Here is a 17,773-nt window from a genome sequence, read left to right as displayed (position 1 = left end):
CACATACATACACACTAAAATGGTACACATACATATTTACACTTTTGATGGAGCAGCTGTTGCAGGTGCAGGTTGCTAATGGGGGTGGGCACCTCACATAATTAGTCCCCACCCCCTTGCGACGCAATGCCTTAAATTGTGGTGAATATAGAGGTGTTACTTGCTGTATTGGCCCCGCCCCCCCTGCGGCCAGTGTACTAGGGAATCTGCCTGTCGGTGGGGGGGGGGGCTTAATATTCTAATTTTTATATTAAGTAAACTGTGCTTACCTGTCATCCTAAAGTTCAGTTATGTGGTGGTGGACAGGGCTGCACTTCTGTTTGTCCACATATTTTATGACTGGCAGCCACCAGCACTGGTTCTGTCTATCATATTAACCATCCGCTCATGCGCAGTAGCATAGCTGAGGGGGCAAAGGAGGAAGTAAAGTGATCGCAATGCGATCACATTAATCTCATTAATTGCTGGGATGGGATCCTGTCCCAGTGACTCCCCAATGGTGCATCTGGATTAATAATGATCCCTTATTGCTGTGCAATGCTGCAATAACGAATTTTTGGGTGCTGCCCGTAAATGATTATAAATATATTCCTTACATGTACTAATGTTCAGAGATTAGAGCAGTGAGACTGATGTGCACTATGACCAGTTCTCAAGTACAAGGATATTATATTTACATTACAGTACATATGTTATTCCAAAGTACAATACGAAGGATAAGATAAATGGGTAGAGCATTTTGTACAAAACACTGGGAAGGATAGAAGTAAAGTTCTGATTTCTTTCTGTCACTGTGTTAGGTGACAGCTTGTTAGATAACTGCTAGTGATTGCTGCATCTCTCTCTCTGTCTCTCTCTGTTTAGTGTGTATGGCCAGTGGCGTATCTATAATGGGTGCAGTGTGTACGGGGGTACACGGGTCCAGGGGGCCCTGCACCGCACACACTGCACCCATATTATTTTAGACTTACCTGTCAATGGTCCCACGTCGCGTGTCTGCGCTGCTCAGAACACTGGAAAATGACCACCGCTGCAATTTTTCCGCTGTTCTGCACATGCGCAGTAGACTCTGGGCACACTCTAGTGCCTGGAGTCTACTAAGGTTCCGGTGGCTGGCTAGCCGCTTCAGTCGGCTGCAGGCCACCGGGGAGAAAGGAGAGGGCCCGCACATGGGCCCCCTCCTCTCTTAAGATGCCCCTGTGTATGGCACTGTAGACAGGACACGTCAGAAAACCAGAGGTCTCATACCACTTAGAAGACACTAGTTTTCAAAAATTGTATAGGAATACAGTTTTGTACAAACTAGACAGGGATAGGCTCTCAATGTAGGAACTCTGCAATATTTGTGAATCATCACTAAAATTATACAGTGAATAATCACTAGAATGGGAAACATGGTGCCACAGTGGTTAGACTGTAGACTCCACTGTGTCTGAGTTGAATGATTCAATATTTTCTGTAAATACTGCAGAATAATAAATATACACTTCTATTACTATATTATACCTGTAAAGAGGTTTCATTTCCAGGTGGTATGGGAAGAGAGAGTACAGTAAAAAATTCATCCTTGTGACTAGTGTATCCACATTTCAAACAAATTGTTTTCTGTCTGAGAACTCCCTGGAACAAGCGAGTAATAATTGAATCTGATACATTATTTCCTATAGAGCTGCCACTTCCAATGGGTTTAGAAGGTCTTCTGCTAAAATTCTAGAAAATAATCAAGGCTTTAGATTGCTATAAAAGTCATAATTAGGAAAAGCAAACAAAATAGTGTAACATTGCTAACTGTAGCAGGTAACTAGGGATATAAAATGTTAGTCTGGTTTAATGTGAAATATGTATGTGTCCACATACATCTTACCTCCCTGCGCTATAAGTCACGTTAAACTTAACGCATGAACGGCATGTGACTCTGTAGCGCTGAGCCTCATTTCTTGCAACTTTTTACCTTCAAATGTGTCTTATTCGCAAACCGATACAAATATAATGAGCAAGCAGCTTCTACTGATTAAAATGATATGCAGCATGCCTACATTCTGTGTGCGACTGCATCTGCATGCAAAATGCTACGTTATAGTGCCAGTGGCTGTGACACTGTAACGCATCATTTCACATGCACATACAACGGCAGTCGCACACAGAACATAGGCATGCTGTATATCATTTTAATCAGCAGAAGCTGCCTGTGCTTCGTATTCACATTGCTTTGCGAATAAGACATATTGAAGGGGAAAAGTCACACAAAAATACGGCATGGCGCAACTAGGACTGTGTAACACGCAAGGAAGTAAAATGTATGTGGAAACAATTTTAACCTCAAGTAAGGAAGGAAATTCTTTTAACCTCAAGTAAGGAAAAAATACTTCTTAAGTTTAATTTGGAGGTTACCTCAATGTAATCACAGAGGGAGCCAATCAGGCACAATATATTCTGTGCAGATAAGTTATATAGATTTAAAGATGCAAGTGTGGGTGTACTTCTTTCTTTCTGCACATATAGCAGGGGAAATTACATGATAAACAAACAACTACATTTCCAGGGACAAATCTGCACTGCTGCTTTATGATACTGGTGGTCTATGCAGAGCACCTGGTACTTCACCAGCGGGAGCCACCGGTACTCTGCACACATGGAACAGAAGAGATGGGAGCTGCTGCAAAGAAGACCAGTCCTCCAGCACCAGACGTTGCATTGGGTACGAATCTGTAGGGTGGGAGGGGTGTGATAGATGTGACCAAGAGAGAAAGGCAGGGGAGTATATGTGACAACGGGAGAGTGGGGAGGGCATATGTTATACACGTACGCACCACTCCCCTTGGGACATATGACCTCCACCCTGCCTCATTGTCACATAAGACACCCCACTCTCACTCTCTTGTCACATTCGGGGTAACAGGAGTAATGGAAGGGTTGGAAGCATATAGGCCCTGATTCAGAGCTGGACGCTCTGACCAGAGCGCTCGCTCTGAATCAGGGCCCTCCTCCATTAAAATGGAGCGTCCTCCTGGACGCTCGTATAGCTGTGGGTCACCACCCACAGCATATACGAGTGTCCAACAAGATGGTCGCGATGGTCTTGACCATTGCGACCATCGGACTTGCGAGTGAAACCCTGTGGTCGGGTTTCTCAACCACAAGCCCTGGAGTGATTTTGGCTCTATCAGAGCCAAAATCACTCCCACTGACATCACTAGTGATGTCAGTGGGGCCGGCTTGAGACGGTAGGCGTTCCCATGGGAACGCCTCCATCTGGCAGGCACGCCCACCAAAGGGGGCGTGCTGTCAATCAACATCGACAGCACGCCCCCTTTGGTGCGAGACCCGGAGCGATGGAAAGTCCTTCGCTCGCCGGGTCTCGCGCATGCACAGTGGGGACCATCGACCCACTTGCGAGCGTACTGCCGCTCGCGAGTGGGTCTAAATGACCCCCATTGTGTGATTTATCAAGCCTTCTAAGAGTGGAAAAGTTGGCCATAGCAACCAATCAGCTTCTACCTATCCTTTTATAGAATGTACTTGATAAATGCTGACTAGAAACAGATTAGTTGCTATAGACTTTAGAGAAGGTTTGATACATATCCCCCAAAGTGAAATAATGTTACCCATGACCAGGAGAGAAACTTTGACAAGTAGCAGGACCTCATGTCTCTACTACCTGTCACTCGTACATTATGCAGTGTGCTATATTGCCTAATATACAGTAATTGTGCACTTCAGTCTGATATTGGTTGTAAAATACTTCTCACTAAATGTGCTTACACTGGTTAGGTCCTCATGTAATGCATTGAGAGTGTAAATCAGTAACTCTTGAGCATCCTGTTGACTCTGCTTCCCAAAAGATGGATGAACGTTACGGATAGCAAAGCAAAAATCTTCTGGTGACACATGCTGGGCTTCCCCAAACCACAAGTCTGCCACAAGGTTAGCATAGGCGTTCGCAACGTCTCTATTCTCCCTGTAAGAGAATCATAAATATAGTATATAGATATTCATATATGGAGACAGCCACTTCTCTTATTAGTGACAATATAGAGCCATACAGACATCTCACATATTATCATCAGTGGTCTGCCTCCTCCTTCAACCTCAGAATCTTGCTTGCATATGCCCTGATGTTACCAATCCTGAGGTTATAACCCGCCAAGGAGAAATAGACCCATGTGCCAATTTAAGCAGCAAAGACGTTAAACACAGTTATTTAATTATTAAGTTATTTGATGTGAGCTGACTAAGTCATATGATATATTCTGGAATGATTAAAATAATTATTCACATATCTTGGTGTGTTGTGTCATTGCTAATTCTGCTATAATTTACACAATGGAACAGTGGCCCTGAATCAGAGCCGGACGCTCTGACAGAGCGCTCGCTCTGAATCAGGGCCGTCCCTTCTCCTTTTTGGAGCAGCCTCCTGGCCGCTCGCATAGCTCTGGGTGACCACCCACAGCTATAGCAAGCGGGCAAAATGATGGTCGCGATGGTCAAGACCATCGGGCTTGCGACGAGACCCTGCGGTAGGGTCTCGCTACCGCAAGCCGGGGAGTGCTTTTGGCTCTATCAGAGCCAAAAGCACTCCCACTGACATCACTAGTGATGTCAGTGGGGCTGGCCCCAGATGGTAGGTGTTCCCATAGGAACGCCTCCATCTGGGCAGCCACGCCCCCGGCAAGCCCACCAAAGCGGGCGTGCTGTCAATCACTATCGACAGCACGCCCCCTTTGGTGCGAGACCCATAACGACGGCTTGGCCGTTGTTATTCGGGTCTCGCAAAAGCGCACGACGGAGCCGCCTCCGTCGTGCGCATGCGCACTTGGGCAACATCGACCCGCTTGCGAACACTCAGCGCTTGCGAGCGGGTCTGAATCAGGCCCAGTGTTCAAATGAATCGTGCCACACAAGTGGGTGTAGCCTGTTTATGGAGTAACTACAGAAAGAGATCTGTAGAGAAATGCTTTCTATATGGAAAGTTTTATATAAAAGTGTGAATGACACAAACAGATCTTTAAAATGGAAGCAATTTGTATTGCATATATATTGTAACTTATTTGTCTATGTCCTAATACATTCGCAACCAGTCAGAAAAAAAAAGTTATGTTGTAAAACTTTTACAATCAAGTATTTAACACTGTCTAATATATAAGGGGAGGTGTACTAAGCCTTGGGGAGAGATAAAGTGGAGAGAGACAAAGTACCAGCCTAATGACAATTAGCAGCTGATTGGTTGGTCCTTTCTCTCTCTCCAAAACTTAGTACATCTCCCCCAGAGAGTGAGAGACCTCTTTCATGGAATTTTAAAGGATTTTTTTTCCACTTTAAAGTTAATGCAGAATAATACATTGACTATAGTAAGCACACAGTAGAAGAAACTGAGCACATTTTACTTTCAGAGCTCTTAAGTCTCCTGGAGACACCCAAACGTGAATATTTCTAGACCTGCATTTGTACAGTGGACTCAAGCAGTCAGTAGGATGGCAAGTGTCAGCCACTACCGGCAACAAAGCCGGGAGCTACTTGTTACAATGGTTGTTAAGAATGAATTATTCAGATCAGGTCTGTGTTTTGAAGCTGATATCATTGGCAGATGTGCATCTGCTGGACCTGATGATTGGCTTTCCATCTATGAGTTGCTCTGTATATTATGTGCAGTTACTGGCATGAGCAGAGGGATGGAGGAGTAATAAATTCAGCAGCTCAGGCCATTCAGAGCACCTGTAGGTAGAGGAAAGGAGACATGCTGCCATATGTTGGGTAGGAGAATAGTTAATGACGATATGGTTTTTACCTTTAGCATAGGAAGGGACATTTGTGGAGCAGGTTCTACCAATTGAAAAGTCAGTACCACTTATTATGAATGCCTTCAAGCTTATTTAAAAGTTCTTCATAAGTAACACAATTATTGATGGGAAACCAACATCTTGCACGAGGTACGCTGCCCACTTCTACAGACTTGTTTATGCCAATCTCTTTCCCAGGTAGTGATTTCTTATTGCGGAGAAGGAAAACTGTATTTAGAGCAGCAGCATTCCAATCTTTGACCTTGAGCATCAAAAGCCAAAAGTATTTTGGCTTTTGATGCGCAAAGAATGGAATGCCCGTACAAAATTGTATTACTTAAACTTTTAAATACACTTGAAGCCATTTATATTGTAAGAAGTGGCACTGAATTTTCAATTGATAGAACCTGCGCTAAAAAAGGACCCTTCCTATCTTAAACTCACCACAAGAGGTTCTGGAATGGGAACCCTCTCTTTCCTTCAAAACGCAGCAACTAGTACCATTTGACTTAAAAGCTCCTTCAGTGAGAGAGTGCAGATCATTTCCTTCATCATCTTTATTCTTTAGAGCCACAGAACAAAATCACTAATATCAGGAAGATAAGAGCCACAAAAGGAAACAGGAAATAAAACAATCGGAGAGACATAAACAAATCTGGCTTTTGATCAATGATTGGATGTAAGGTTGGAAGGAGGCATTAGAGCCAAGGTTCAGCCCCTGAATGTAAGTATGGGAAGGAGGAGTGGCTAATGTGTTGTTGACAGTGATGGACAATTCATGGACATGAGAAGCATGTGTTTGAGGCATTATTACCAAAATGGTTTTAGATCTTACAACTTATATAAATGAATGTTACCCAGCGATATAGGTTTCAAACTGCCATGAGAGAAAGTATTCGGCAAGTGGTGTGGTGCAGCTCAGACATTGTATCACTGCATTCATATAGCAAGTGTTGCCCAGATTACGCAGGCCTGTCACTCCTTTCATTTTCTTGAGTTGTTCATTTTGCAGAATGCTGTTGGAGGCGGCAGATAGTCCAACTTCACTGTGTTAGAATATACAATGATTATGAATAAGTCACAGAACATGACTGCTGGCAATATTAAATAAGTATATATATATATATATATATATAAATATAATGAGAAAATATATACTACTGAAAAGAGTTATAATTGTTTGTTTAAAACCAATTGATGTAGAATGAATTTCACATATGCTACAGTGCTTTATTATTTACTGAGATATTACACTGTACAGAACAAGAGTATCGATTGTTTGGATTACTATAGTATTTCCTATTTACATTCAGCAAAATATGGTGCCCTGCGCAGAATGACTGATACCCTTATGTTTTACTGAGCATGTATAATTGGGTATATTTTTCTATTATTGTTATTACTTTTACATCAATCAAGCTTCAGACTGGCAGAGCATGAAATGAATGCATCTGTAAAATAAAAATAGCAATGTAAAATGCAAATTGCCTATCAAGATGTAAGTATTATATTTAGATGTCTGTGAAATGGTATAAATATAGCCGAAATGTAACAGCCTACGATATGTAGCAAGATAGCCACTAGATTTAAAGTGACAATTAGTTTTAAGGTAAAACCACATTGTAGCTATCTCGCATGAATCGATTGGGTGCCCATAGATAAAGATAAATAATAGTCTTGCCTGAACGCTGGCCTGTGGGAGGCATAGGGGCCTCTGTTACAATTGGACTATTTGGTGATTTAGGGGTCTATTTACTAAGCAGTGTTTGGAGACAGAGTGAAAAGTGATAAGGTGCCAGCCAATCAGCTCCCAACTGCCATCTCACAGGCTGTGATTGCAAAATGACAGTTGGGAGCTGATTGGCTGGCACCTTATCACTTTTCACTCTGTCTCCTAACACTGCTTAGTAAATAGACTCCTTATCCTTGTATATCTCTCACACATACTTTATCTATATTAGCATACCGTATGTAGGGCTCTTCATTTGCATTATTCCATTCTTTTATTAGTGTCCTTGAAAGTTACCTGGTCTCATGCAGTTACATTTGACATTATGGTCTCTAAATTCCCTATGGCATAGAGCAGTTAGGCCTTGAGAATCATAACTCATTGTTACATCACAATGAAATCACCGTGACAACAGTACTATGTCATACTTGCCTACTTTTGAAAAAGCATTTCACGGAGATTGTGAAAGCAGCACCTATGAGCAGGCAGTAAAGTGGGCGTGTACTGCTACATCTGAGAAGCGTGTCGTAAAACTGACTTACATCCAAATGTAAATGAGCCCCAAAGCAGTTAGTAAGATCTATTTGTTGATGAAAACACACTAATACTTTTCAGAAAATGCATGTAGCCCATAGGGATCATTGTGCCTTATACACAATGCAGGGAACAGTTACTAATGATCCCATTTGAATGTATATATGTTTTTTTTTATATATCGCTTCATAAAGGGGGTAAGATGAAATCAGGGAGATTGCTAGACTCTTTAGGGAGACAGGGAGATTGCTACTAATTCAGGGAGTCTCCCTGACAATGAGGGAGAGTTGGCAAGTATGACTATACAGTTACTAGCAAAGGTGGAGAGGTATCAAACCTTGGAGAAAGATCAAGTGGAGAGAGATAAAGTACCAATCAATGAGCTTTTAACTGTAATTTTTCAAACACAGCCTGTAAAATGGCAGTTAGAAGCTGAATGGTTGGTACTTTATCTCTCTCCAAGGTTTGACACATCTCCCCCTACATTTGTACTAATTAGGAACATTTATGAAAACTGCTGCATACGTAACTGTTCCAAACCAGTTGCTGTAACTCATTGCAACCAAATGTTCTATTACAGGTTACAAAAGTAAATCAGTTGGATGATTATGGGTTGCTTTATGGTACAGAACTTATTTTCTTGTTACTTTAATGCAAAACAAAATAAAAAGAAATAATAGTCTTGCCTGAACGCTGGCCTGTGGGAGGCATAGAGGCCTGCAGGCTTCCATTGGTGGGCACAGGCAGCATAAATGTGTGTGTGGGAGGGGGGCTAGGTGCACACATTTATGGTGTCTCTTGTTTAGTAAAAAACTGGCCAGCACTTATTTGCATGTCTTGTTTGATTAACAAACCTCATCAGTTAGAAAAGAAGGAAATGTCATGTTTCAGAAAAAAAAAATAAAGCAGGAATATTTAGATGCTATTGAATCTAGTCATTTATTAAGACAAGGACAAGCAATGCATTACAGGATGAAAGTACACAATTACAATATAAAACATCATTGTGCCTTCCACTCACCATTCTGTCTCACTGTACGAGTCTGTTTCCTGATCCCTATCAGAATAGACAGCGCCAATCCTTTTAGAAAAACCTAAATCTGCATATTTGCCATGTATCTCTTGAGAGAGAAGTTTTGCAAATTCCTCTGGAGATAATTCTTCTTCTGAGTCTGCATTATCCAGGACATAAAGGATAGAAGCATTAATGCAGGAAAAGTGAACCACAAGCCAAAAGACTACCAAAAACATGATTGAAGCGTACTTTCTTTCATACAGTGGGAATATGGCATATCCATCCACGTCAGAAACATTCCTGGGCACGTTGATAGACTGTAACAATGTTTTTGTGTGGCCACGTTGCCCTCTGTTCAACGCTGATGAGGATTTTCCACCAAACTGAGAAACCAGCTCGAATTTTATACCGATTTTGTGAAACTCTTCTTTGATGGCTTCATTTATATGAGCAGAGCTGTCTATCTGCAGTGTATAGTTTTTGTTACAGAATGGAAGAAGGAGCTTACGTATAACGTATAGGAGTGGGATACACTCAGCTTGACGGAGAACTTCAGAAATAGAGTATATAAAGAAATTACAAATGTAACCAGTGTCCTTGTCTACCAATATAACAGCTCGTAAGTCACTGGGATGCTGTCCATCACTGATGGCTACTGTGTACTTGTTAATGCAGAGAATTTGAGTGGGCTCATAAGTTGTCCTAAAGTTGAATGCAAGTCCTTCTTGCAGCTGATTAACCTCTTGGTACAAGGCAGTTACATTTTTGTTTTCGTCTGTGCAAAATAAACTGGACAAATCTTGTAGCTGGTCATTTGGGAAAAGACTCAGATATCTATTCACTAAAAGTCTTATTGATTCTTTTGTCTGTTTCTTGCCAAATCCGAATAAGCCATTCCACAACAGGCCTCCCACCCATTCCAGTAACTTGGTTTGATCCACCTTTGCCGAGCTCCAAGATCCTCTTCCATTCCTCTGTAATCTCCGACCATTTTTGTTGATCTTCTTTATCACTTTCTCTAACAGGTTTTCGTCTAAGAACTGATTAAATATAGATTTTTTTGATAATTGTACTTGATAAACAGGTCTAACAAGTCCACTCTTGTTACTCCCACTTGGTTTCACTTTATGTTTCAAGGTGAAACAGCTTCCACAGAGACTGCAGGAAGAAGCTCTAACAACTGTGACTGAGGAATAATCCTCAGATGCCCATTGCACTGACGTGAGCGTGGCAACAGTTACATCCATGCCCACCTACTGTATACGAGAACAATAATCCTCACTTCAAATAAAAGCAGTAGATAGTATGCACTGACTTTTTGTTTGTGGGAGTGGTAAGTGGTTTCCAGTGACTCCTTATTAAAGACTTGAGCATTAGCAATCTGTGTGCACTTGTCAGTTAGAGCCACAACATTGTAAACATGGGGAATTATATGAGGAGAAACTTGACACCTGTATATCTGTAGCACAGGAAATGTGTTGTAATGGAGGAGTTCACTAAATTTTGCACATCTAATAACACAATCTACAATTTATATTAATATACAGATACATTTGGCATCATTTACACGTTTCTTCTCTGTGTGGTATTGTTTTCCAAAATGACCCCATTAGCGGGTATTGCTATAGCTGCGTATAGTCTTGTTTCTTTCATAAACTACTACAAAGCCTGTTTTATCTGGGGAATAGAGATTATGTGCGGGGTGGTTCTGGGGATGGAATGTGCACATTCTTGCAGTTCGGGAATCCTTCATTTGTTACAAGAGCTCTTTCATGTCAACTTGTAATTTAATTATTTCATAGAAAGCTAAATTATTGTGTAATTAGCAACAGTGCTGATGTCAGGGTAGATGTTATTTGCAGGTTTATACATTTGTATTACTACACTGATCTATATGCAGGGCTATTACACTCATGTGGCAGAAAAACTGAGACACCTGTCTAGTAACGCGTAGGGCCTCCTTTCGATCGGATTACAGCAGCAAGACGAAGGAACATGGACTCCACGAGCCCTCTGAAGTACGGTGTAGGTAGTATACACCATGCCTCCTGAATAATGGTCCATAATTGCTTAATATTCGCTGGTGGTGTACCTGCCATTGATGGCACATTGAACTGCATCCCACATGTGTTCAATTGGGTTCAAATCCGGCAAAAAGGGTGGCCAACTCATGATGCCACACTCATAGGAATGCTCCTCCAGCTAGGATCTGGGGAACCTGTGCAGTGGCGCATTGTCGCGCTGAAAGAGCCCGTCCCCGCTGAGTGAATGCATGGCATGAGTGGGTGCAAATCATCCGCAAGTATGTTATGTAGCATCTGCCAGTCATTGATGTCTGCAGATGTACAGTATCAGTGGTCCTATTTCGTGCCAGGTGAAAACACCCCACACCATAACATAGCTACCGCCACCCTGGACTATCCCTTGTTGTCATGCGTGGTCTATTGCCTCGTGGGGTTTTCTCCACATAAGTAATCATCCATCTGCCCGGAACAGTTGGACCCTTGACTCGTTGGACCAAGCTATACGTTTCCAGTCATCTTGCATCCAGTGGTGGTGTTCACGAGCCCAGGCAGTGCCCAGAGCCTTGGGTTTGGGGTCAGCAATAGGACCAAAGTGTGCCGTTGGCTACTGTACCCAATAGAAGAAAGGGAATGTTGCACTGTAGGAATGCTGATGTTACTTGTGGCCCCAACAATAAATTGTGCTGTTATCTGCAGCAATGTCGCACGCCGGTCGGATGTGACAATGTGTGCCAGACGATGTTGTACATGATCTTCAGCTGTGTGACACACTGGATATCTTCCCTTATGCGTAGTCGTGGTACACCTATGAAATTGTGTTAATTTCAGAGATGAGGTGACCCATCCCTCTGGCACCTACAACCAAGCCTCATTTAAAGTCGCTTAAATCGTGACGCACTGCATACGATATGACAATGGATAGCAGAGATATCTGCCTACATATAGAGGATTTTAATTAAGATACCATTAAATGCAGGGGTGTGGTGGCATGAATGGAAGTGACTGCCTCAGATTTTCTGGGTGAGTGTATGAGTGTATTAATAGTTTATTTTACTATAACTGTTTTTTTCTTTTACTAATTTTTAATGATCTCAGCCCAGCGCAGCCTCTTATATACTTGCTCATTTTCATACTTGTATAATTTCACATACTAGAGCACACTTCCAACATTTCCAAATGTCAACTTGGGACAAAATCAGCCCTGCTTGAACCATCCAAACACCACTCCAATTTCTCCATGAACACCCACAGGAAAGTCCTGCGGACTGTGGGACAATTGGGATTTATACTATAGTATTATTAACTATTGTTTTTCCCATTACAGATTATTGCCACAGCTTCACTAGCGATGGAGGAGAAACCCTAGTGAGAGGAGTTTTGTTAGCATAAAAGCACATCACAATCTCTACTAAAAACTTGAAGGCTAATTGATGCTACTTAGTAAAAAGTAAACTAAGAAAGAATATAAAGTGCAGTGCATGATGTACTTGTCACTCGGGGTATGAAGAAGAGTTGGTCGCAGTTTGGTATAAATGACTCAAGGAAAGAAGCACATAGGAAAAATAGTTTTTCCACCTGTATGGTTTTGCTAAGTCATTATTATCTGCAGGTAATTATTAGCTCCAGCCCTGTAACATGTACAAAACATACTCATAATAGGAGTGTATTCCTAATTCTGCTGGTCTGCATAAGCTGGATCTGTGTAAACACTTCTTTAGTGTATTTTGCATGGTCCATACCTCCCCTGTTCTGCTTCTCCAGTGTTAATACGGTGCAAGTGCCAGATACTCGCAAGTCTGCATTGGCGTACATGTGTGCGTCCTCAGTGTAAATTTGCACAATTTCTGTACAGTAGCACAAACTGGCATAAGTTGAACTCTGCATCAGGTACACTATACCTAACCTTACTTCAACTGGAACAGACTTTTATTCCAACCTAACAACTTTACTAAATAAAAATATTATTGTTAAGACAACATGCAATCTATTCTCTACATCCCAAGCTGCATATTCCTACAAGCATGACAGACAGCTGCCATCATGGGCGTCGGAACGATTTTATGTTGATGGGGGCAATAAAATCGTTCCGACGCCCGCCTCTCCACTACCCCAAAAACGCACTGTTGCTGGGCCGCTACGGCCCCTCCCGGGTGGACGATGCAATGCGACCGGCAGCTGCGGCTGAGCTGTGTCCGCATCGTGATGCAGTCCCACACATCCTCTGGTGTCATGGTCATCAAGGAGTCCCAGAAGCCCACGATGAGACTCCTCCTATCGCTGACGCTGCTCTCTGATTGAGCAGAGGCTACTGCTTCTCCTGCCCTGAGTGTGGGAGCTCAGGGCTGTGGGCGTTGGATGCTGCAGACAGTGCAGAGGGTATGCAGTCGGGAAGCCGGCGGACCTAATCCCGACAGCCGGCTTCCCAACAGTCATATCCCGGCAAGGGTCTAAAGGCAGGCGTCAATATGCCAACGCCTGTCATTAGACATACGCCAGGAGCCCGATCTAAGGGACGCCGGACGCTGAGCGCGGATAGCAGCGCGGGGGGGGGGTTAGGTTTAGGGTTCCCGGGGGGGACTTAGGGTTAGGCACCCCCCCGGGAGGTTAGGTTTAGGCGGGGGGAAGGGGGGTTAGCGTTAGGCACTCCCCAGGGGGACTTAGGTTTAGGCGGCGGGGAAGGGGGGTTAAGTTTAGGCACTTAGAGGAGGGATTAGGGCTAGGCACTGGGGGGAAGGTTAGGGTTAGGCACCCCTAAGGGAGGGTTAGGGTTAGGGGGTAGAAATAGGTTAGTATATACTTACCTTTGACGATTGGGATTTCCTCCTCTGCCGGGATGTCGCTGTAGGGATTCCAACCGCTGGGCATGGGTCCGGCGGTAAGTAATACAGATTCCGTGCAGAGCGCACAGGGAACTGGGAGGAGCAGCTGTCAGAGCCCCAGTCCCCTGCTGCCAGCAGCACCCCAGTCTCCTCCCTGGCTCCTTTCAAATGTTTAGGGGGGGTGAGCTGCTGCCCCCCCGTTTGGATGCCCTTGACTGCCATATAATATGTGTGTTGTATAGTTTTCTTACCCTGTATGAGCCAAATTAATTTTAATAGGAGTATTGCACTGGAACTGTGCATAGCATCTTACTGTACTTCTAAATCCTTTTCTCTTTAGCTTGTTACTCATAACATTATTTATGACAATAATATAACAATAGAATCAAGCGCTTGTATCTGTTTAAAATGTGTAGCACAATACCTGTGGGAAAAAAGGGCTTAATATAGTATGTTTGTAGCTGCTTTTGCAGATGTGAACAGCGGAAGATGCAGCATCTGTGCAAAAGAAGGGAACCAGCCAGCAGCGACAGCAGTGAGGGACAGTTAGATTCTCACACACTGCATGTTACATTGTTTATGGCTACAATCAGAACCCTGGATACACTATAACCCTGACTGTTCACATCTGCAAAAGCAGCCTACAAACATGCTATTTTAACCCCTTTTTGTCCCACAGGTATTGTGCTACACATTTTAAGCAGATACAAGCGCTTGATTCTATTTTTATATTATTGGAAGTTACTAAATTAAGCAGCTATACCGATATATACCATCCATTAGCGCAGTGATTTTTACTTTTATATTATTTATGACAACATTATGGGCAGGGACACCTACATATAGTACTAGTTTTAATTGCTAGCTCACGAGTATCCAACTTTGAGATTGCTATTTTATTTCGTTTAGTGTAAATCTCGGTCTCTGTTACTAAGTTATATGCTAGGTGTTATTCTTCTACTTTGTCTCATCAATCATAGGACTGATTTGAAAACATTGGTACATTCCATGTAAGAAGTAGCCGGGGCCCATATTTCGGTTACAGCAAACTTAAACCGCCAATGGCTTTAGGGCTTAGGGGTCTATGTACTAAGCAGTGATAAGAGACAGTGAAAAGTGATAAGGTGCCAGCCACTCAGCTCCCAACTGTCATTTTTCAAACACAGCCTGTGAGATGGCAGTTGGGAGCTGACTGGCTGGCACCTTATCACTTTTCACTGTCTCTTATCACTGCTTAGTACATAGACCCCTAAGCCCTAAAGCCATTGGCGGTTTAAGTTTGCCATGAGCAATAGGCTGTAACCGAAATATGGCCCTCGCTAATCACTTAGTACATAGACCCCTTAGTGAGAAACAAAGTGCACAGAAGCATTGGGGATCAGTGAGAACTATTAAACTTTATTTTTTGTTATTTGGGCTCAGCTTTATGTGCTGGTCACCTCATAGCATTCCCCTTTGGTCACCAAATGAAGTAGTTTTATATATGGTCACCAGATGGGGCACATTATTACACAAGTGCCAAAAGTCATGGAATTGATGCCTAGTATTGTGTAGCACCCCCTCTAGCCTGGTAAAGTACAAAAATTTGATGTGGCATCAGTTCCACAAATGGATGGAAGACCTCTGGAGAAATGCTGACCCATGCCATCTGGATAGCTTCCCACAGATCCCTGATATTTATAGGTGCAGGCTCTTGGGTGCAAATGGACCTCTACACCATGTCCCATAAATGCTTGATTGGGTTTATGTCGGATGATTCGTTGGCCACACAATTTTTTTGGAACTTTCCAGAATGCTCCTCAAACTAATTTTGGACAACTTGGGACCTATAACGTGGTGCATTATCCTTGTGGGAGTACATGAAGTCCATGAAGGCTCCAAATGGTCATCAAGCAATGTAATGTAGCGGTTACTGGTCAATGACGTATTCAGGTGGACCAGCAGACCCATCCCATGGCATGTGAACAAGCCACACATTTATATAATCAGCACCAGCCTGCAGGGTGCCTAGTTGACAACTGGGATCCATGGGGTCTGCACCACACCCGAACCCTACCATCAGCTCAAAACAACTTGAACCATACCACATGTTGCCAGTCCTCCAGGATCCAATTAGCAACGTCAAGAGCCCAGGTGAGGCGGTGTTCGGTGTTGTAGTGTTAACAGGCACTCTGGTGGATCTTCTGATCCCATATGCCATGGAAGCTAAAGAACGCTGCACTGACCTGCTGGTTATGCATCTTGGGCCTCCTGCATTAAATGTAGATGTGATTTGAGCCAGTGTCCCTTGTTTGTCACAACGGACAATTCTGGCCAATGCCACTGGTGACTATCATTAAGTATGCATGGTCAGCCACTGCACTATCCACGGGGGGTGATATGTATACCAGGAATACCCCCTGGAAGGCAATGAGACACTGTAGATGAAGGATTGTTGCACAGCTTTTTGAATTAGAATGTCCCATCCATCTGCCACCCATATAATAATTCATGAGCAACCTAGCCGGTGTTCAAACTTAATCATGAGATGTCAGATTACAACTGATGCAGGTGTGGGCATTTCCAAGACATCACTGTACGGTGACGCCATCTACCATTACCTTTACATACTGCTATCCCATGACTTTTGGCACTTCAGTGTATATACTAATTACCAAATGGGTCTAAGTAAGTGCTTGTTAATATCGGCAAGTGTAATACATATTTCATTATAATATACTTAGCATTTGCAGTCTATGACAGGGGTAGGCAACCTCCAACACTCCAGCTGCTGTGGAACTACACATGGTAGTATTCAGTGTCAAAGTTTTAGCATGCCTCAACAGCAAAACTAAGACAGGGCATGCTGGGATGTGTAGTTTCGCAGCATCTGGAGTGCCAGAAGTTTCCTACCTGGTCTAGGATAGGTTATGAATGGATTTACTATGGTGTATAAAAATACAGTTAAAGACAATCCCTTTATTATGCATAACCACACTCCTTATTTCTATTGGTCTGTGGATAATTTTGTCTCCAGATACTGCGCTTACATATTTTCTCAGATGATATCCCGGTATATCACAGATACCTTGTTAGTCATATACTCATTGCTACAAAAGGCAGCCATAGCTCAGTTCTCGAAGGATAGGCGTCCCCCCGCTTGCTTTAGTTAAGTCCAAACTTAGGGCCTGATTCAGCAGCGGATGGATTAGCCATCGCAGCTGCTAATATTGTAGCAGCTATGATAGCTTTAATATGCTTCACGCCTCCTGCATGTATGTAGAACGCAACATTGGATTATCTGTGTGTCCATCGGCCGGCTAAGTGACCCATTGGGTTACGCAAGCCGGCCGCAGAAGATGCTGAAAAGCAGCCAGAAAATCTCCTTCAGCCGACAGAGATCCTGGCCTCATCACTCCCCGACAACAGCGGCAGCGTGCCTCAATTTTGGGAAACGGAGGCAGTCGCCGCCTCCTCCCTGCCTGAAACGGCAGCAGACTGTCATTCACTAACAGCCTGCTGCGGACCCTGTACTACACATGCACAGTATTGGGTCTGGCTCATGCACAGATTCCTGAACATCGGGAATCTGTGTACAAAGCTTAATTGCAGTTTCTTGATGGAAACTTTAAACTGCCCAATCAACTAAGTCTCCATTGATGGAGTGGTACTACAAACTGGCATGTATTTACTACAGGAGGTCCTCGTTTTCCAGCATGCCCACAAATTCTATCCCCTCTTTAAAACAATGTTCATTATCTTCTGTTAGCATTAAATCTTACAAGTGGGTCCAGATGGTGAGAATGCATGTCCACTATACAATGTTTCACATACCTGTATCACCCTGCCTTTTCCCTGTATCCCTTTATTTCTTGAAAAAAAAATAAAATAAATGG

General features: G+C 43.1%; 1 protein-coding gene across 3 annotated transcripts in view; it reads right to left on the bottom strand.

Annotated features, from left to right (window-relative positions):
• USP50 (ubiquitin specific peptidase 50) overlaps positions 1-10,302 on the bottom strand; it is a 42,969-nt gene extending 32,667 nt beyond the window's left edge. Inside the window, exons 1-5 of one of the 3 annotated variants that reach the window (XM_088472985.1) lie at positions 9,305-9,386; positions 9,062-9,212; positions 6,635-6,823; positions 3,763-3,958; positions 1,507-1,710 (exon numbers count right to left, since the gene is read on the bottom strand). In XM_088472985.1, the coding sequence (XP_088329111.1) occupies positions 1,507-1,710; positions 3,763-3,958; positions 6,635-6,823; positions 9,062-9,212; positions 9,305-9,353 (789 nt within the window). In that variant the 5' untranslated portion in view covers positions 9,354-9,386. Of the gene's footprint in view, positions 1-1,506; positions 1,711-3,762; positions 3,959-6,634; positions 6,824-9,061 lie in introns of all 3 variants that reach the window. The other 2 variants (XM_088472983.1, XM_088472984.1) reach the window with 2 other exon arrangements.
• Positions 10,303-17,773: the final 7,471 nt, after the last annotated feature.

The sequence above is a fragment of the Taudactylus pleione genome, unplaced genomic scaffold (assembly GCF_031769625.1).
Source record: "Taudactylus pleione unplaced genomic scaffold, aTauple2 ptg000129l, whole genome shotgun sequence".
Lineage (NCBI taxonomy): Eukaryota > Metazoa > Chordata > Amphibia > Anura > Myobatrachidae > Taudactylus > Taudactylus pleione.
This window is presented reverse-complemented; position numbering and strand designations above follow the sequence as displayed.